Genomic DNA, 22,083 nt, shown 5'->3' with positions numbered 1-22,083 from the left:
AAGGAGAGCGGAGTAACCGGCTTCGCCAGACCCAGCAGCAACTCCCTTAGCAACGTTGCTAGCAACATTGAAGCTGAGGCTCCTTCACCCTCGGAGTTGTCATCACCCAGTACCTGCGCGGATGTGACACTACACGAAGAGCCTACCAAAAGGAAAGACTGCAACTTAAATTGAAGAGACTCGCGCAGATGGAGGAGTGATGTAGTAATGTGTGTGTGTGTGTGTGTGTGAGTGAGTGTATGAGAGAGAGAGATAAGTGATGAGTGGTGATGTAATTACATGCATAAATGAATTGATATTTATATTATATATGTAATAAAAAGAATAAGCTGGCATTACACTGTTTGTTCTTTATTGCTTTATTGAATACTTTATAGTTAGCTTATAATAGCCTAAATTTGTGTATTACATACTTGCAATGTACTTCACTGCCTTAACATTTCAAGCTTTCTTGTAGTTATTGACATTGATGGCACTTATGGCTTGACTGTTTTTTTTTTTAAATTAAATTTTATAGCCCTTAGACCCGGCGGCACGGTGGTGTAGTGGTTAGCGCTGTCGCCTCACAGCAAGAAGGTCCTGGGTTCGAGCCCCGGAGCCGGCGAGGGCCTTTCTGTGTGGAGTTTGCATGTTCTCCCCGTGTCCGCGTGGGTTTCCTCCGGGTGCTCCGGTTTCCCCCACAGTCCAAAGACATGCAGGTTAGGTTAACTGGTGGCTCTAAATTGACCGTAGGTGTGAATGTGAGTGTGAATGGTTGTCTGTGTCTATGTGTCAGCCCTGTGATGACCTGGCGACTTGTCCAGGGTGTACCCCGCCTTTCGCCCGTAGTCAGCTGGGATAGGATCCAGCTTGCCTGCGACCCTGTAGAAGGATAAAGCGGCTAGAGATAATGAGATGAGATGAGATGAGATGAGATGAGCCCTTAGACCCATATTAGACTGGGGGGAGGGTGTCTTACTTTTTAAGCCTAAAATTAGACTTAAAAAATTAGTCTTAACTTTTGTGAAACTGTCTTACTTGCATTAGACTGGTCTATAAAGAAACTTAAGACCAATCTTAACCCATAGACCAGTCTAAACTACTTTAGTGAAACCGGACCCTGATCTGAATCCTATCGAACATCTCTGGAAAGAGCTGAAACATGCTGTGTGGAGAAGGCAGCCCTCAAACCTGAGACAGCTGGAGCAGTTTGCTCAGGACGAGTGGGACAGAATACCTGTTGGCAGATGCAGAAGTCTCACCGAGAGCTACAGACATCAACTGTTAACCGGTTGTGCAACAAAATATTCAGTTAAGGGTACCATCGTTTTTGTCGATACCATTTTCATTTGTTTTGTTATGTAAAATATTCAGCTGAATCAATAACAAAAATCAGACTTTTGATTTAACATGGAATAAACAACGATGGATGCCATTGTCAGTTTCAAGTTTAATCAGAGATGGTTGTGTTTTGTTTTTTTTGTGAACGGGTACCAACAAATCTGTCCACGTCTGCATAAGTACAGTCACTTTTACAGAGAAATCATTCCATATTTTCCCCTGCTGATCTGCTGCTACTCAAACAGCGTGAACGTGTCTGAGCTGGCCAGGAGAGCAAAAGGCAGCAAGCAAGCAGTTATTAATAACATTCTAATGATCAATACTATTCAAAGAATTATTTGTAGAGAGAGTCTTCGATATGGCGCTTCATCATCGTAACCCTATTTAAAGGAACAGTCCACCGTACTTCCATAATGAAATATGCTGTTATCTGAATTGAGATGAGCTGCTCCGTACCTCTCTGAGCTTTGCGCGACCTCCCAGTCAGTCAGACGCAGTCAGACGCGCTGTCACTCCTGTTAGCAATGTAGCTAGGCTCAGCATGGCCAATGGTATTTTTTGGGGCTGTAGTTAGGTGCGACCAAACTCTTCCGCGTTTTTCCTGTTTACATAGGTTTATATGACCAGTGATATGAAACAAGTTCAGTTACACAAATTGAAACGTGGCGATTTTCTATGCTATGAAAAGTCCGCACTATAATGACAGGCGTACTAACACCTTCGGCAGCGCATTGATACGGAGCTCAGATATCAATGCGCTGCCGAAGCGCGCAGAAGGTGTTAGTACGCCTGTCATTATAGTGCGGACTTTCCATAGCATAGAAAATCGCCACGTTTCAATTTGTGTAACTGAACTTGTTTCATGTCACTGCTCATATAAACCTATGTAAACAGGAAAAACGTGGAAGAGTTTTGTCGCATCTAACTACAACCCCAAAAAATACCATTGGCCATGCTGAGCCTAGCCACATTGCTAACAGGAGTGACAGCGCGTCTGACTGCGTCTGACTGACTGGGAGGTCGCGCAAAGCTCGGAGAGGTACGGAGCAGCTCGTCTCAATTCAGATAAGAGCATATTTCATTATGGAAGTACGGTGGACTGTTCCTTTAATCCTTTAAACCAAAAAAGTGCTGTTTTTGACCATTTTTGGCAGAAAATTTCAGTCGATCCCAAGTAAATATTATTTCACTGTTTGTAATTATATACTTTTCTAATGTCGGCTATGTTAAACATACACTGATTGCTTTGAATTCATGAATATGAATTAAAATCTCTCTAAAATTTGCCTTGATGGAAGTGAGGTGTGAGCACGAGTGCACTTTTTAAGCAGAAAATTGAGTCAAGGCGAACGCACTAGTGTACACTGAGATTAAAGCTATGCTGCCTTTCAGATTTTTCAAGTGTAGGCCATAAAACATGGATGCAAACGGCGCACCTTTTGGCGGATGCCGCCTTTTTCACGGCTGTCTGGGGGACTTGTGTGAATCGCTCAGATCCGATGAGTTGTTTTTTTTTTTTTTTTTGGGGGGGGGGGGGGGGGGGGGTGTTGGAGTGTCTGATTATAATTTCATCCAAGTAAATTCTGTATTAAAATTACTAAATAAGCAAATGCCGTTACAGTCCATGAAACACAGGAAGTATAAGTATGAGAAGAAAACAGTAAATCAGAAAGCTGCGCACGTAAAGCCAATTGGCTGCGCGCCATTATCGGCTGCTGGCTGCACTTCACTGCACGCGCAAGGATTTCCATCAGTCCAATGTAAGTTACGTAAGTTATGTAATTGGCTTTACGTGCGCAGCTTTCCGATTTACTGTTTTCTTCTCATACTTATACTTCCTATGTTTCATGGACTGTAACGGCATTTGCTCATTTAGTAATTTTAATACAGATTTACTTTGATGAAATTATAATCAGACACTCCAACGCCCCCCCCCCCCCCCCCAAAAAAAAAGACAGCCGTGAAAAAGGCGGCATCCGCCAAAAGGCGCGCCGTTTGCGTCCATGATAAAAAGAATTTTCCCTGACACCCAGTTATTTTTCTTTAGTGGACCGAAAGCTACTGAATTCGAATCACAGACTTCAAATTTTATTAGCTTTTTTAAAATAGAACAATTAATGAATTTAAAGCCACATGGCCCTAAATTCTCCGCTATTTTTTCCTGCTTCACCATGACGCAATACAAGATACTACGTCATGCATGACGTGGTGGGCTTTCTACGTTCACGCAAGGCATTGTGGGATACAAATTTGAAACAGGAGAGAAACATGGAGGATGTGAGTGTGCGAATGAAACGTGAAAGACCGACTACAGTAACGCAAAGCGAGAAGAAAAGACGTTATGTTGCGAAGGAAAGGAAACGCAGGACCAAACTAATAAATATCGGCGGTCAGCGAGCACCTCGGTGTGATCTGCTGTTCGTTTAGCGACAGAATGATGGAACTGTCAGTGCACGGTCAAAGGAAATCTTGCGCATGCGCACACGGACTTGCTCTGTCTGCTCGACTGCGTGAAGCGGGTGATTTCATGCACATTATTTGCTCAGGAATCCCCTCAAATTAAATAACTTCCCAGGTACAGAATGGCAGTTTTGTGTTTTTTTTTAAAATAGATATTAGATATGCAAAAATAAACATGTATCACAATGACCAAATTTCAGAGGGAACTAAATTTCACCGATTTTATGAAATCGAAAGGCCGTCTACTTTTAAAATCCAGAGGTCCTATGCAAAAGGCATGAAGGTTGGCAGTTCTGCTGATTGAAATAATTAAACCAAATATATATATTAAAAAAAAAAAACCTGGTTCTCTTTGTTACTGCTCGTTTCCCTCTTTAGCTATGCGATACTACTACATCCTCACATATGTACTTACAGAGAGATGAAGTGGGCTAACTGGAGCTCGAACATCAGAATCATTGAGGATGTCGGTCCCTGAGGTCTCCATTAGCTAGCAGACAATGCGATACAGTAGAAATTCAAAAGGAGTTATAAGACAAAACTGGTAATAAATCTGACAAAGCTGAGAACTAGTACTCACCACATCTAAAGGGGTTTCACTCGCAATCTGGGAGGAAAAAGAAAATGAGAAAGTTGCATTTAGATGTCAAAGTCAAGTCAAATCAAGGTTATTTGTATAGCACTTTTAACCACAGACGCTGTCGCAAAGCAGCTTTAAAGAAAATTAAAGACTTTAAAGTGCACATCACGGGTAAATTCAGGAGCAAGATCAATGTAATTCTCCTATTTTATATTAAACTTTGGTCAAATATCTGTCACATTTTGCATTTTGTGCAATTTTTTTCCTTGCGCAATACCAGAAAAATTCAGTTGAAATCAGGCCATTTGAGGCGAATTGGGCCGCCTCTGAAAAAACTTGGCATTTGGATTTCCCGGCAAACATTGATTTTCGTGACGTCGCGTGCGGGACGCCTCCCTCTGAATCCTACGTCAGCGCTGGTTTGTTTACGAGAAAACGACCTGGTGGTTTTCTGCAAATTTCTTCAACGTTATCACGTAATTATTAAAATGGTTAACAGATGTATCGTAGGAGGGTGTAGCAACACCAATCTTGATGGGATTAGTACTCATCGTTTCCCAAAAGACCGGACAATGAGAGAGAAATGGGAGCGCTTGGTCTACACAGGCTGTGCACTGAAACCGTGCAAAGCTCTCGCAGCCTGCTGGCGCTTCCGCAGGTGACGTCACGAATCTGGCTCCAGACTCGCTTGGGATTTTTCCAGACGCGTTTTGTTATTTTATTTTTTTCTGCTGTAGACAGACGGCCTTGTGCAAAATTACCCTTCTGGATGAGCGTGTAAAGGGACATACTTTCATATTAAAAAAAACAAAAACAAATTTGGTCCAGAATATGCACTTTAAAGGGGAACAGAGGGCAATATATAGAGTAAATATAACAATAAAACACATTAACGAACCTTATTCAAGACTTACAAAAGTTTTTTTTTCTAAGGTTGGAAAGTTATAGTGTTTTGAAAGTAGCTCGAGCAAACTATTTCCGCAGTTTGAACAGCCCGCCATGATATTAATTTTATCCAATCAGAATGCACGTTCATTTTCTCTGCGTAACACTCATGACGTATGTATGTGCCCAGCTGTGTTGGCTCATTGAGGTTGGGAATAGCACGTGTGAATCGGAAAGCAGGATGAACTGTAAGTGATCGGCTACACAATGCCACAGTGTGTTGCTTTCGGGTGTAATAACAGGACCGATGGAAAGCATAACGATCCTCCAGACGTGTCTTTTCAGCATCAGTCTCATCCTCGCCGTCATCCGAGCTTTCTTCTCTTCTTTCGTCATCACCGGAGTCGAGAGTACCTCTCCTAGGTTCAAACTGGTACCCTTCTAAGCCATAGCCTGCTTGCAGTGTGTCTTGCGGGATCTCTTCGTATGATTCGACAGAGCTGTCGCTTTCACTTGATGTGCCCGACGCCATGATTACACGCTTCTCTCCTAGTGCAGCGGGTAGGGCTGACGTCACGGTCTTTTAAAAATGGCGACTCTTGTGCCGTTTAGCGTACCGACTATTATATTTACAATTACCAAGATATTTCGTTGTTTTCTAGTATATAAATTTGATAGAATACTTAAGAATACGTTACTTTGTCACATCAGCAACTGTATATTATATTTGGTACCCCTTTAAACATGAGCCGATTTTATCCTTTTTTTTTTTTTTAAAGATTTTTTTGGGGCTTTTTCACCTTTATTGGATAGGACAGTGTAGAGACAGGAAATGTGTGGGAGAGAGAGACGGGGAGGGATCGGGAAATGACCTCGGGTCGGAATCGAACCCGGGTCCCCGGATTTATGGTATGGCGCCTTATCCACCTGAGCCACGATGCCCCCGATTTTATCCTTAACACATTTATTTATCTATGAGCCGTTCTTACCAGCTCGAGACACAACCGGTGTCCATATGCAGATGCATAGTGCACTGCATTATAACCCTGATTGTCTCGGATCCCTGGGTTACCATCGTTCCTCAGCAAATACTCCAGGCACCTGTGGTGAATAAACTCATTATTTATTTACACACACACACAAGCAGCGAACAAAAACATGCAATTAAAGTAAAAGTGCGGTTCTCCATCCACAGAAACAAGTCCGGTCTATCCTGTGACTCACTTTCCATCAGAGTCCGAAGCAGCAGCGTAGTGCAGGGGAGTGCAGCCCCTTTTGTCCAGGTCGTTGACACTGGCTCCCGAACCCACCATAGCGAAGAGGCACTGATAGTTACAGTTTGCAGCTGCATAGTGCAATGGCGTCCTGGGAAGAGCATGGTATATTTAAAGTAAAGACAATGATGTAATCTACAACCTCATTACAAAATGTGTTATGAGTATTATTACTTCATTATTATTATGATCAGCACTTCTCGGCAAGACAGTAGACTCTCGCATGTGAGGCAAACTGTAAGCATTTAAGCGAGCCTTCACAGGAAGAGGAGGAACATGACAGGCAATGGGATCTACACACACCTCCTACACATGAAGCTATAGAAGATAGCTTGGTAGATCATCCTGACAGTTGGGCTGCAGTAGCAGAATAAGACTTAACTCACCTCCCAAAACTGTCCTTCTTGTTAAAATCTGCCCCTGCATTGAGGAGAAGATTGAGACATTCCAGATTCCTGTAGCGGAAAATTCAAAGCTTGAATTAGTAAGACGAGCTCCCAAAATGTTTCAAAAGTTACTCAAACTTGAAGCATATACGCAGAACCATGGCCTCACTTTCGTTTATAAATGCCTTGAGACCTCAAGAATGGCACAGGAATAGTTTTAAGCGTTACCAGTAAATCTAATATAGTAATTTTTACGATTAAAGTGATTTATATAGGTAGCGGTGTGAGTGAATGACCTTGACGTCCGTAAAGTCACAGCAGGAAGTCTATCGGTTTCATCACCATTTCCGCTATACTAAAACACAGAGCTGACTGCAACTCTGATCCTCCATTTTGAGCTAATTTATCGCCATGCCACGTAGATGTGTTGCTGATCGGTGCAGCAACACGACAGAAGGTGGATTTATGTTGCATTCATGGTCCAAGAATGTTCAAACTGCAAAGATTTGGACACGTTTTGTGAGAAGTTCACGGGCACATTGGGAGCCTACAAAGTGGTCTCTCCTCTGCTCTGCACATTTTACTGAAGCCTCGTACGAGACCTCTGATCTGTTGAGGAGCGTTGGCTATAAGCCCGTATTGAAAGAGGGTGCAGTACCAACAATTAAAGAAAACTACAAGAAAAGGATTCATTTAATTAATTTATTTTTTTTTTAAAAAAAGCAAAGTTCAGTTGCACCAGTTCTCCCGGAGTGAGCCGAGGGTTGTTGCTAAAACCCGGGATGGAACGGGACGTGACATATCGCTCAGGCAGTGACCTCCCTGCGGTTGTTGCTAAAACTGGTGATGTCCCGTTCCGAGTTTTAGTAATCGCCTGAGCCGAGCAGTAATGGCGGAGTACTCAGTAGGGAGAAAATGGAGAATGAGTGGAGCAGCCGTCTGATTTCTCTGCTAGATATTGCTGCCATCTCGCCCTTACGTGGAAAAAGCAAATGAACGGAGAACTGAACGAACAACTGAAAGTCAGACTTTTTCAAAACAATCGGCCTTCAAGAAGCGAGAACACAGACGGGTAAGCTCCGACTCTCATTTGGATATAAAATGACAAAAACACGTTGTTTACCTGCATTTAGATTAATACATGTAACTTGTATTGTGTTTAAGTTAGCAGTATAAGATTATTTAATTTGCTTCAGAATGTGATTGTCTCAGTTCGTCTGATTATTTAATTAGCCTTTTACGTTTTATCAGTGAAAATGCATGCATGTACATGTATGTTGCATAAGTTATAACGCCTATCCTGTTTTAATGAGAGTCAACCCACAATCAAAGAAGTCAAATCAGTCTAAGTTGAGCAAGTCGGTCACTGTATTTCTTACTTTCACCATAAATTTTTATTTATATGACTTTGGTCTATATAGACTGGTACCAAAATCCAGAATTGTGACACCCAAAGGTCACTGAAAAAAAAAATTGTGACACTGAAAAAAGGACAGATTCAGCAGCATACAAAATGTGGGGGCATACAGGGTATACAGGTTAATCAGGGTTAGTATATATGAGAGTTTTTTTCTTTGTTGTTTGTTTTTTGTAAAGGCTTTACCCCGTTTAAAACAAAACAAAACAAAGAAAAAAACTCTCATATAACCCTGATTAACCTGTATACCCTGTATGCCCCCACATTTTGTATGCTGCTGAATCTGTCCTTTTTTCAGTAGCTTTGTATAAACAATAACCGCTAAATGTAATGCAATGTTATGTAAGGTGATCGCCGAGGCATTCTCATTGTGAAAAGTAAGTCACATGTGCATGGACTGGCATTTAATGTTGTATTTGTTCCTTTCTATTTGTTTTTTGTCTGTTCATATTCTTTTTGGGGGAGTAAAGTCAGTTTAAAAATGCCGTTAAATGCATAGGCCTATAGGCAAAGTTTAATGACCTTGAGGTTATCAGAGGTCATATGTCGTTTTACAAATGAAAAATGAATTCAGCACCCAAACATTTAACAAACAAGGCCATTTGCTAACTTCATTAATCATTTTAGTACATTTCATTCCTTAGAAAGCTGAGAAACTGGGTTCAGCTGAGACGTTTACAGGCCCAAAGTTCAATGACCTCTAGAGGTCAACAGAGGTCAGATAGAGCTCGGCATATTGCAGATTTGAATTCGACACACCCAAATTGACAAAATAAGACTGTTTGCCTAGCCTGGGAAATCCCATGCTGCTTTGCACAATCGTTCCGATCTGAAAAGACAGCATGGAAACTATGGTCTAAAGGCTCGCCTGAGTTAGGGAGCCAATCAGAGAGTGGGGAGGGGTGGGAAGACGGTGACGCGTACTACTCGACAAACGGAAGCTTGTAGTTTATTTGGGACTGTTTACGGATCACATTTAACATGGCGGCGAGCGATACAAACCAAACTTTCGATCAAGCTTTAGACACTGTTCTGAATAGTTTAGAGCGAAAGTTTGTTTTAAAAAAAGAACAGCGTTTGGCGTTACAGTCTATTTTTGTTTTGCCTTCTCTTTCTCTTTCCTTTTCTTCGCCGCTCTAACTACGTCACCGGGTACAACTGCCATGATTGGCCATGGGCTACGTATACGCCAAATGATAGACATTCGCAACGTCCAATAAACGGCCGTTGACAATCGTAAACCACACCTCCCCTACGAGAAATTCAATAGGCGGATTCCAGACCATATTTCACTTGTGATATGGTCTGGTGTTAACCAGACTACTGTTTGCCGACTTTGTCTCAAAAATGCCTTTAACTCCTTAAATAAGCACTTTTTTGAATTTTGGTACCAGTCTAATAGCTGTAAAAGGCCTCGGCCTTAAAACCGGTTCCCGCTGTGACGTCACGCGCTCAGGGCTGTCTGGCTCAGCGGGGCAGCTCGAATACCAACTTTGCGGTCGATTTTAACTCTCAAAAATATATATTTTTTATTCCCATTTATGCAGCATACAAGAGTCAAGGATGGAGATACTATCCGCTCAGAAATTTATTTAAAAATAAAGGCTCTGCATATCTGCTTTAAGAAATAGTGAAAGCTCTGACCCTCCAGCTGCTGCAGCATGTAAACAGGTCCTTCCGAAATCATCAGGCGTGTCGATATCGAAGCCTGTGAAAGACAGAAAGGAGTCAGTGCACTGGAGAAGAAACCTACGAGAGAGACTAACGCATAGGTTCAACATACACTGGTGTGAATCCCAAATACTTTTCAATATTCCCATTCTAGACCACCAGTGTGCCTCGGATCTAGTGTTATCCCGTTTGCCAAGTACTAATAGCAAAGTCACGATCTCAGGACCTCGACATGTGTAGCCTATAGAAGGCTCCTGCTACGTCACACTTTTCATCTTTTGTCTAGTCAACGAAATGAACACTACTTCCAAAGGAAATTGTCTTGGTGGTCACAGAATCACAATTAATATTTCTTTTTGTATCTACCACTTTAAAGGAACAGTCCACCGTACTTCCATAATGAAATATGCTCTTATCTGAATTGAGACGAGCTGCTCCGTACCTGTCCGAGCTTTGCGCGACCTCCCAGTCAGTCAGACGCGCTGTCACTCCTGTTAGCAATGTAGCTAGGCTCAGCATGGCCAATGGTATTTTTTGGGGCTGTAGTTAGATGCGACCAAACTCTTCCGCGTTTTTCCTGTTTACATAGGTTTATATGACCAGTGATATGAAACAAGTTCAGTTACACAAATTGAAACGTAGCGATTTTCTATGCTATGGAAAGTGCGCACTATAATGACAGGCGTACTAACACCTTCTGCGCGCTTCGGCAGCGCATTGATACGGAGCTCAGATATCAATGCGCTGTCGAAGTGCGCAGAAGGTGTTAGTACGCCTGTCATTATAGTGCCGACTTTCCATAGCATAGAAAATCGCTACGTTTCAATTTGTGTAACTGAACTTGTTTCATATCACTGGTCATATAAACCTATGTAAACAGGAAAAACGCGGAAGAGTTTGGTCGCATCTAACTACAGCCCCAAAAAATACCATTGGCCATGCTGAGCCTAGCTACATTGCTAACAGGAGTGACAGCGCGTCTGACTGCGTCTGACTGACTGGGAGGTCGCCCAAAGCTCGGAGAGGTACGGAGCAGCTCGTCTCAATTCAGATAAGAGCATATTTCATTATGGAAGTATGGTGGACTGTTCCTTTAACGTGCCGCTTGCTAAAAATTCTTTTCACTCAATAGCTCACAGTAGAAACCAATCCAAATTCTTTCTAAAGTCATTTTATGCTGAGATTTCAGCAGTGCTTTGAGTATCACACTGCACAAGACTGAATTCTGTAACAGACACTGTGAGAACACGTTCTTCACGTCAGATTATACGATGAAGAGTCTAGGCCTACGCTATACAGCCAAAAGTTTGTACACTCTTTTGTGGGCCTTCCCTAATCTGTTTCCCCAAAGCTGGAAGCACACAGTTGTAGAGATTAGAATGAGGTGTGTGTGCTGTAGAATTACAATTTTCTCTTCACTGGAACTAAGGAGTCTAGGCCAAACCTCCTGCATTCATTATGCATGCCCTTATCATGGGTGTCAAACTCTGGCCCGCGGGCCAAATTTGGCCCGCAGTGTAATTATATTGGGCCCGCGAGGCAATCCCAAATGACTACTCGTCGGATTTGTGTATACAGCGCATTCACCGCTAATACTACAAATCCCATAATGCTCTGCTGTTGTTTTGGCGCGTCAATCAGGACAGGACCCGGAAACGCAGTAGGACGTCCAAACGTTCAACAACAAACGGACAGTTGCCATAGTGACTTCACGCTACAACTTTCACCGTGCTACCCCTTCCCAAAAATGGCGAAAAGAAAGGCAGAAAACCAGAGCTTTCTGGACAGGTGGGAGGAAGAATATCTGTTTTATATTTGTGTGAGCTGGCCTTTCTGTGTGACATCTCGAGCCATCTCGATGCGCTGAACCTGCAGCTTCAGGGGCGGGGGCGCATCATCACAGACATGTACGCTGCAGTGAGGGCTTTTAAAACTAAACTGTGCCTGTGGGAGAATCAGATGCTGCAAGGAAACCTTGGCCATTTTCCCTGCTGCCAAACCATAAAAACGCAGATCTCTACCGCCGTGTTCCCACGCGCACAGTTTACTGAAAAGCTCAGTGTACTTGGTGCTGAGTTTAGCTGGCGATTTGCCGACTTTGATGTCCAGAAATGTAGGTTTGAACTGCTCAGTAATCCCTTCGCAGTTGATGTGGAAAACGCACCAACCAACCTCCAAATGGAGCTGATTGAACTCCAGTGTAACGACACGCTGAAGTCAAAGTATGATGCTGTGGGCGCCACACAGTTTCCACAGTTCATCCCTGACACAATGCCTCAGCTCCGCACCCAAGCTGCTAAGATGCTCTCCGTGTTCGGCAGCACTTATCTATGTGAGCAACTTTTCTCCTCAATGAAGATGACCAAAACATCTCACAGGGGACGTCTGACTGATGAACACCTTCGCTCGATACCGAGGATTTCCTCAGCTCAGAGCCTGAGCCCAGACACTGATGAACTAGCATCCAAGAAGAGATGCCAGGTATCTGGCTTGGGCACATCAGATTAGATCAGTGTGTAGCAAACTGAGCAATAATTAACCTTTTCTTTATGCACTTTTTCTTGCTACTCCAAGGCATGGGCTTGAATGGTTGATTGATTTATTATGGTTATTTTATTTTTAAAATTATTAGCCTGTGGAAAAAGTTTATTTTGATATTTAAATCAGAAGGCTGCAAATAGAAAAGAGGCATACGATTTTTATTTACATTTCATTTAATAAATTAATGCCATTGATGTGTTTTTTTTTATTTGAAATTCGATTTAGCATGTCTGCACTATTGTTATATATTGTATAGTAATAAGCGTTGCTTGTTCCATATTCAATGCTAAAGCAAAACTTGTTTGGGTCCATATTAAAAGGTTCATTTGTTCAATGTTGGCCCGCGACTTTGTTCAAGTTTTAAATTTTGGCCCACTGTGTATTTGAGTTTGACACCCCTGCCCTTATGTATTATGCATTCTACAACCCCGATTCCAAAAAAGTTGGGACAAAGTACAAATTGTGAATAAAAATGGAATGCAATAATTTACAAATCTCAAAAACTGATATTGTATTCACAATAGAACATAGACAACATATCAAATGTCGAAAGTGAGACATTTTGAAATTTCATGCCAAATATTGGCTCATTTGAAATTTCATGACAGCAACACAGCTCAAAAAAGTTGGGACAGGGGCAATAAGAGGCTGGAAAAGTTAAAGGTACAAAAAAGGAACAGCTGGAGGACCAAATTGCAACTCATTAGGTCAATTGGCAATAGGTCATTAACATGACTGGGTATAAAAAGAGCATCTTGGAGTGGCAGCGGCTCTCAGAAGTAAAGATGGGAAGAGGATCACCAATCCCCCTAATTCTGCGCCGACAAAGAGTGGAGCAATATCAGAAAGGAGTTCGACACTGTAAAACTGCAAAGAGTTTGAACATATCAACATCATCTACAGTGCATAATATCATCAAAAGATTCAGAGAATCTGGAAGAATCTCTGTGCGTAAGGGTCAAGGCCGGAAAACCATACTGGGTGCCCGTGATCTTCGGGCCCTTAGACGGCACTGCATCACATACAGGCATGCTTCTGGATTGGAAATCACAAAATGGGCTCAGGAATATTTCCAGAGAACATTATCCGTGAACACAATTCACCGTGCCATCCGCCGTTGCCAGCTAAAACTCTATAGTTCAAAGAAGAAGCCGTATCTAAACATGATCCAGAAGCGCAGACGTCTTCTCTGGGCCAAGGCTCATTTAAAATGGACTGTGGCAAAGTGGAAAACTGTTCTGTGGTTAGACAAATCAAAATTTGAAGTTCTTTATGGAAATCAGGGACGCCGTGTCATTCAGACTAAAGAGGAGAAGGACGACCCAAGTTGTTATCAGAGCTCAGTTCAGAAGCCTGCATCTCTGATGGTATGGGGTTGCATTAGTGTGTGTGGCATGGGCAGCTTACACATCTGGAAAGACACCATCAATGCTGAAAGGTATATCCAGGAGAGCAACATATGCTCCCATCCAGACGACGTCTCTTTCAGGGAAGACCTTGCATCTTCCAACATGACAATGCCAAACCACATACTGCATCAATTACAGCATCATGGCTGCGTAGAAGAAGGGTCCGGGTACTGAACTGGCCAGCCTGCAGTCCAGATCTTTCACCCATAGAAAACATTTGGTGCATCATAAAATGGAAGATACGACAAAAAAGACCTAAGACAGGTGAGCAACTAGAATCCTACATTAGACAAGAATGGGTTAACATTCCTATCCCTAAACTTGAGCAACTTGTCTCCTCAGTCCCCAGACGTTTACAGACTGTTGTAAAGAGAAAAGGGGATGTCTCACAGTGGTAAACATGGCCTTGTCCCAACTTTTTTGAGATGTGGTGTTGTCATGAAATTTAAAATCACCTAATTTTTCTCTTTAAATGATACATTTTCTCAGTTTAAACATTTGATATGTCGTCTATGTTCTATTCTGAATAAAATATGGAATTTTGAAACTTCCACATCATTGCATTCCGTTTTTATTTACAATTTGTACTTTGTCCCAACTTTTTTGGAATCGGGGTTGCAAGATGAACGACCTCAACACCTGACCAAAGATTTTCCTTAACGATGGGACTGTACACTCGCGTTCCAGCCAGTTTATTCTACCAGGGCGCCGTGCCATGCCCTTCCTTCCAGAGCTTACGCCCTGCCCTCAAAAACCAACGCCATGCCCAAATTCTATATAGTATTATGAAGCACTGTATTAAACTGGTTAACTAAGAAGTTTCTTACTTTATTTCACAAAAGTAATCCACCTTGCACAGTTGCCCAATTTTGCATGAGAGATTCTTTGTCGATAGCGATGTGTGCAAAATTGCTTCGATAATCATTGGTATCCTGCGCTCTTCGAAAGCTAACTGGAAAACTGCATACAACAACAAAATCGGGCTAAAACCCATATCATGTATCAGCTTAGCCCTTTTTATGGAGCTTGATTGTTAAGGTGATGTCTGTAGTATGACGCCTCCTCTATGATAACACTTTTGTATCCAGATGATTTAGCAGAAGCCAGTTTCAGGTTTACTTTCTTGTGAACCAGTGAAATGGCATTGTACCTACCTACCTACCTGCCTACCTACCTACCTACCTTCCTTCCTTCCTTCCTTCCTTCCATCCATCCTCTTCCGCTTATCCGAAGTCGGGTTGCGGTGGCAGCAGGCTATTCTAGGGGTCCTTCTACCTAGCAACGCTTTCCAGTTCCTCCTGGGGGATCCCAAGGCGCTCCCAGGACAGATGAGATATATAATCTCTCCAGCGTGTTCTGGGTCTACCCCGAGGTCTCCTCCCAGTTGGACGTGCCTGGAAAACCTCCAAAGGAAGACGCCCAGGAGGCATCCTAATCAGATGCCCGAACCACCTCAGCTGACTCCTTTCGACATGAAGGAGCAAGCGGCTCTACTCCGAGATCCCTCTGGAAGTCTGAGCTCCTCACCCTAATCTCTAAAAGTGAGTCCAGCCACCCTTACGGAGAAAGCTCATTTTAGCCGCTTGTATCCACAACCTCATCCTTTCGGTCACTACTCAAAGTTCATGACCATAGGTCAAATCTAAAGCTTTGCCTTCCAGCTCAGCTCCGCTCCCTCTTCACCACGACGGACCGATACAATGCTTGCATTACTGCTGACGCCGCCCCAATCCATCTAACGCTCCATTTTACCATTACTCGTGAACAAGAACTCGAGATACTTGAACTCCTTCACTTGAGGCAGCAACTTGCTCCCAACCCAGCAGGAGCACTCCACCGGTTTCCGGCAGTGATTATTGTATCATGAAATTCCAAAAGACATACAGTATACATATAAATAATATTGTTACAAAAGAAAGAAAGAAAGAAAGAAAGAAAGAAAGAAAGAAAGAAAAAGAAGAAAGAGAACAAGAAGAAAAAGAAAAAGAAAGAGAAAAAGAAGAAAGAAAGAAAGAAAGAAAGAAAGAAAGAAAGAAAGAAGAGAAAAAGGAGAAAAAGAGAAAAAGAAGAAAGAGAAAAAGAGAAAAAGAAGAAAAAAAAGAAAGACAGTAATTAGGTGATGTAAACCACATTATCCAAACAGATTTCCTAGGTGTCAATCATTCTGTGATTAAAAAGCTAGTGTGGATTTAAACACTCGTTAGAAAAGACATTGTGAGATCTGCTTGATACAGACAACTGAACACATTTCAGAAATGCTTCTATGGCTACATCCACACGACAACGGCAACGAGCTGTTATTAAAAAAATATCGCATCCACATGGGCAACGGATCAGTAAAATATCAGGTCCATATGGCAACGCAACGCTTGCCGAAAACGATGCAATACACATGCCACACCTCTAGGAGCGCTGTAAGACGGTCCCATCGGAGACACCAGGACAATAGAAGAAGTAGGACGAATGCACATAAACTATTATGCGCAAGACTTCATATTAGCCAGAAAGTCAGAAAAATCTGTTCGTAAAGTTACGTTATAATGACCAAATACAATGAAAAGTATTTTTCCAGTCTCACCTGTGAAAGGTAATCCCATGTGATCTCGTTTGGACGGTAAACCTGTTGGTACAGTTAAACGCAGCACATGAATGAGGCATCTTTATTCTCCGCTTTGACCCATCCAATATGGCGGCGAGGATGACGTATGATTCTACGCGGAAGGCAGCGTCTTTAATGGTCCAGAATAAATTGAATGCTACACGTTGATGGATTAATTTGTTCTTCTACGCCCTTTTTGAGGAATGTATTGTAGGACTTAAACCAACATCTGAAGAGGTGAGATCGCTCCTTTTTTTCCCTATGTTTGCTGGCGGGATTGACTCTGCCTAAGGGCTATTCTCTCTCTCTCTCTCTCTCTCTCTCTCTCACTTTGCACCATTACACAATAAATATCTCATCTCATCTCATTATCTCTAGCCGCTTTATCCTGTTCTACAGGGTCGCAGGCGAGCTGGAGCCTATCCCAGCTGACTACGGGCGAAAAGCGGGGTACACCCTGGACAAGTCGCCAGGTCATCACAGGGCTGACACATAGACACAGACAACCATTCACACTCACATTCACACCTACGGTCAATTTAGAGTCACCAGTTAACCTAACCTGCATGTCTTTGGACTGTGGGGGAAACCGGAGCACCCGGAGGAAACCCACGCGGACACGGGGAGAACATGCAAACTCCACACAGAAAGGCCCTCGCCGGCCCCGGGGCTCGAACCCAGGACCTTCTTGCTGTGAGGCGACAGCGCTAACCACTACACCACCGTGCCGCCCCACAATAAATATTCACAGTGAAAATATTTTGTAAGCACGTTTCATGAACCAAGTTATAGGATTTGTTGACAACTCACATCGAGTTCGTTACACTTCTACCCGGCGTGAAGCACTGACAGTCATGTGGTTGTGACGTCATCGTAAACAAATCCGTTCTACTCATCCAGACGACTTCGCAAAGGCACCGTTGCCAGATCTTTCCACTCTGGAACCCGTTCTCAAAAGATTTCGTTTTGGGGCACCCAAAACGCCAGTGCCGTGTGGACGCCAGGCCGAAACGATAAACAATTTTATCAGATTCACCTGAATCCGTTGCCGTGTGGACAGGGCCTATGTGAAACGCCTCGTTGCCCCCCAAATCATTTCTGTCCCTCAGCAAATTCCCCCCCCCAAAAAAAACTTAAGTGTATAAACTAAAAAGTGCTGGAGAAACGGTTTACCAGAGGACAGCAGTTTACGGCAGCAGTCTGAGAAGCCGCTAAGAACGGCTAAATGCAGAGGAAACATGCCATGGACACCCCGCCTACAAAATAACACAAAAACAGAGTAGTTATAATACATTTATAATGTGTAGATAAGAGTGATGTTACATTCAGTTTCTACATGTTGGAATCTTTGTGGAAGCATTTCACCGAGCAAGGAGAGCGGGCTGGCAAGAAAAAAAAAAATAGTTTCATGTGAAAGTAAGGCTACTATGTGAAAAGTATTTTAAGTCATTGCAAGGCAAAAGGAAAACAAAGGCAGGATATTTTGTAAAAATAAACGTTTGGATATTTTGCTACTTACGAGGTGTGTCAGAAAAGTGACAGGACTGGGGTCACAAAAAAAAAAAATTGTCAAATCCAAACTACAAAGTTTTCCCCTTCGAAATAATCCCCCTCGAGTCTAACGCACTTTCCCACCCTTCTCCGCTTTGCCTCCATGCATTCTCCCGGGATTCTCCGCAGCTCCGTCGTCACGGCCCTCTTGATGACTTCCACGTCCGGAAAACGGGTCCTCTTGATGACCCCCTTGAGGTTGGGGAAAAGGAAAATCAAATCACAGGGAGCCAGGTCGGGTGAGTAGGGAGGTCGCTCCAGCACGGTGATGATGTTCTCGGCGAGGAACTGCCGGATGCTCAGGGTGTTGTGAGCCTGAAGCAGCCACGAGTTGTCCTGCCACAACTCTCGCCACTTCTCACGCACTGAATGAAGCAAACGCCGCAGGATCTCTTTGTAGACATGCTGGTTGATTGTCTGGCCCTGTGGCAAGAACTCTATGTGGACGATGCCCCTCACATCGAAGAAGCAAACTAAGTCCTGTTACTTTTCTGAGACACCTTGTATATCAGCTGGCACAAACTAAACAAGATCAACTGTGAGCTACTGCTCACTTACATCAGAATGCAAGCAATCGAAGGAATAAGACACTTATTATGAATGTTGACTTCAATGAATAATTAACCCTGAAACAAGTCAGTAAAGAGCAGTGTCTCTCCCCAGGGATTTCAAAACAGCATCCTGGTAAACTGCCATTTTGAAATAGCATTTTGCTTCTTGAAATAGCGTCAAAATCCACACTATACGTTTCGTAAATACATTCAGTCGGTAAACAGGAAGTCGATGTGAGACAGACCTGAAAACGGTATACACGGTATAAAACCCCAAGCTGAAGCTCGATACCAAATATCAAGCAGTTATAATTTGTAGTTGCTGAGAAAAGTGTTACGAAAATTTTGTAAATCCACACTATATGTTTCATAAATACATTCAGTCGGTAAACAGGAAGTCGATGTGCGACAGACCTGAAAACGGTATACACGGTACAGAACCCCAAGCTGAAGTTTAGTACCAAGTGGCGATGATTTATGGTTGCTGAGAAAAAGGGTGTTTTGGACGGACAAACGGGCAGAGGTGGAGCGGGGGTATAATAGTTACAGATTAGAAATATAGGGTCAGTGCAATAAATGAGTAACAGAATAATATCTGCAATAATTAAGCAAAGAAAGAAAGAAAGAAAGAAAGAAAGAAAGAGAGAGAGAGAGAGAGAGAGAGAGAGAGAGAGAAAGAAAGAAAGAAAGAGGATAGATGGATAATCAGCCCATGGTCAGACTCCCTGAGCTGATTTCCCAGCTGCTCTGTGAGGAGCTGAAGCCTGGCTTGGCCTGGATCTGCAGGAGCGTTTGCTCTGCACTGCTGCCACAGGATCGGCTTATTTGATCCCTGATGAAAGTGGAGGTTTACAGCTGTGGCCGGTGAGTTTAGTGTCCCTAAAGAGTGCTCGCTGAGCATATATTCATCATCACCGAACCCTATTACATCCAGCAGGCCTGTAATATTCATAATCACCGAACCCTATTGCATCCAGCAGGCCTGTAATATTCATAATCACCGAACCCTATTACATCCAGCAGGCCTGTAATATTCATAATCACCGAACCCTATTACATCCTGCAGGCCTGTAATATTCATAATCACCGAACCCTATTACATCCAGCAGGCCTGTAATATTCATAATCACCGAACCCTATTACATCCAGCAGGCCTGTAATATTCATAATCACCGAACCCTATTACATCCAGCAGGCCTGTAATATTCATAATCACCGAACCCTATTACATCCAGCAGGCCTGTGATATTCATAATCACCGGACCCTATTACATCCTGGAGGCCTGTAATATTCATAATCACCGAACCCTATTACATCCAGCAGGCCTGTAATATTCATAATCACCGAACCCTATTACATCCAGCAGGCCTGTAATATTCATAATCACCGAACCCTATTACATCCAGCAGGCCTGTAATATTCATAATCACCGAACCCTATTACATCCAGCAGGCCTGTGATATTCATAATCACCAGACCCTATTACATCCTGGAGGCCTGTAATAATCATAATCACCGAACCCTATTACATCCAGCAGGCCTGTAATATTCATAATCACCGAACCCTATTACATCCAGCAGGCCTGTAATATTCATAATCACCGAACCCTATTACATCCAGCAGGCCTGTAATATTCATAATCACCGAACCCTATTACATCCTGCAGGCCTGTAATATTCATAATCACCGAACCCTATTACATCCAGCAGGCCTGTAATATTCATAATCACCGAACCCTATTACATCCAGCAGGCCTGTAATATTCATAATCACCGAACCCTATTACATCCAGCAGGCCTGTAATATTCATAATCACCGAACCCTATTACATCCTGCAGGCCTGTAATATTCATAATCACCGAACCCTATTACATCCAGCAGGCCTGTGATATTCATAATCACCAGACCCTATTACATCCTGGAGGCCTGTAATAATCATAATCACCGAACCCTATTACATCCAGCAGGCCTGTAATATTCATAATCACCGAACCCTATTACATCCTGCAGGCCTGTAATATTCATAATCACCGAACCCTATTACATCCAGCAGGCCTGTAATATTCATAATCACCGAACCCTATTACATCCAGCAGGCCTGTAATATTCATAATCACCGAACCCTATTACATCCTGCAGGCCTGTAATATTCATAATCACCGAACCCTATTACATCCAGCAGGCCTGTAATATTCATAATCACAGAACCCTATTACATCCAGCAGGCCTGTAATATTCATAATCACCGAACCCTATTACATCCAGCAGGCCTGTAATATTCATAATCACCGAACCCTATTACATCCAGCAGGCCTGTGATATTCATAATCACCGGACCCTATTACATCCTGGAGGCCTGTAATATTCATAATCACCGAACCCTATTACATCCAGCAGGCCTGTAATATTCATAATCACCAAACCCTATTACATCCAGCAGGCCTGTAATATTCATAATCACCGAACCCTATTACATCCAGCAGGCCTGTAATATTCATAATCACCAAACCCTATTACATCCAGCAGGCCTGTAATATTCATAATCACCGAACCCTATTACATCCTGGAGGCCTGTAATAATCATAATCACCGAACCCTATTACATCCATCAGGCCTGTAATATTCATAATCACCGAACCCTATTACATCCAGCAGGCCTGTAATATTCATAATCACCGAACCCTATTACATCCAGCAGGCCTGTAATATTCATAATCACCGAACCCTATTACATCCAGCAGGCCTGTAATATTCATAATCACCGAACCCTATTACATCCAGCAGGCCTGTAATATTCATGAGGTTTTACCAATGAAAACTACAAAAGTGCACGGACGCATTCTCCTGCCCCGGTAGCACACCGCACGGTTTGGACAGGGTCCGATATGGCTGGCTCTGAAACAGGAGCAGTTGTAAAAGCGCAGAGAGGGATGACTCACTTTGAGGTGTCGGCTCCGTTGGTAATGAGCGCGTTGATGAGGAGCTCGTGTCCATATCGTGCTGCGATGTGTAGGGGTGTGTTGCCATGCTTATCTTCACAGTCTATCTCAGCACCTGCATGCAAAACCCCAGAGACAACTTATTACTTTGTGAATGAACAGGCGAACACATCTCTTTGACTTAAAATGGCATTTTGAAAGAGCAACTCCAGTAGGGGGCAGAACCCATTCTCACAAACACCAAATGCCACACCAGTCACCTCACATCTTGACGTAAATCACTGGACAGGAAGAGTCATAAATAAAAACATACTAGTTTTTCTCAAATACCTGGCAAACCAAACGAGTGAGTCTATTCAGTCTGAAGAGTTAATTCATCCTTAACAAACTCGGATGGAAGGAAAGCATTTTTCCCCTCCTCACGCTATGCTTATTTTGCTGAGATAGTACAATTTTGTTTATTTATTTTGTACAGCGCAATACATATTTATAATGATC

At 42.9% G+C, this 22,083-nt stretch overlaps 1 protein-coding gene across 1 annotated transcript in view; it reads right to left on the bottom strand.

The window, feature by feature from the left end:
• The window catches only part of ankrd28b (ankyrin repeat domain 28b), a 147,018-nt gene that overhangs the window by 46,538 nt on the left and 78,397 nt on the right, over positions 1-22,083 (bottom strand). Inside the window, exons 10-17 of the mRNA XM_060921792.1 lie at positions 21,586-21,700; positions 17,716-17,798; positions 9,967-10,030; positions 6,906-6,974; positions 6,470-6,610; positions 6,235-6,346; positions 4,361-4,387; positions 4,196-4,270 (exon numbers count right to left, since the gene is read on the bottom strand). Of these exons, the coding sequence (XP_060777775.1) occupies positions 4,196-4,270; positions 4,361-4,387; positions 6,235-6,346; positions 6,470-6,610; positions 6,906-6,974; positions 9,967-10,030; positions 17,716-17,798; positions 21,586-21,700 (686 nt within the window). The remainder of the gene's footprint in view (positions 1-4,195; positions 4,271-4,360; positions 4,388-6,234; positions 6,347-6,469; positions 6,611-6,905; positions 6,975-9,966; positions 10,031-17,715; positions 17,799-21,585; positions 21,701-22,083) is intronic.

Source organism: Neoarius graeffei, chromosome 5 (genome assembly GCF_027579695.1).
Source record: "Neoarius graeffei isolate fNeoGra1 chromosome 5, fNeoGra1.pri, whole genome shotgun sequence".
NCBI classification, from domain to species: domain Eukaryota; kingdom Metazoa; phylum Chordata; class Actinopteri; order Siluriformes; family Ariidae; genus Neoarius; species Neoarius graeffei.
This window is presented reverse-complemented; position numbering and strand designations above follow the sequence as displayed.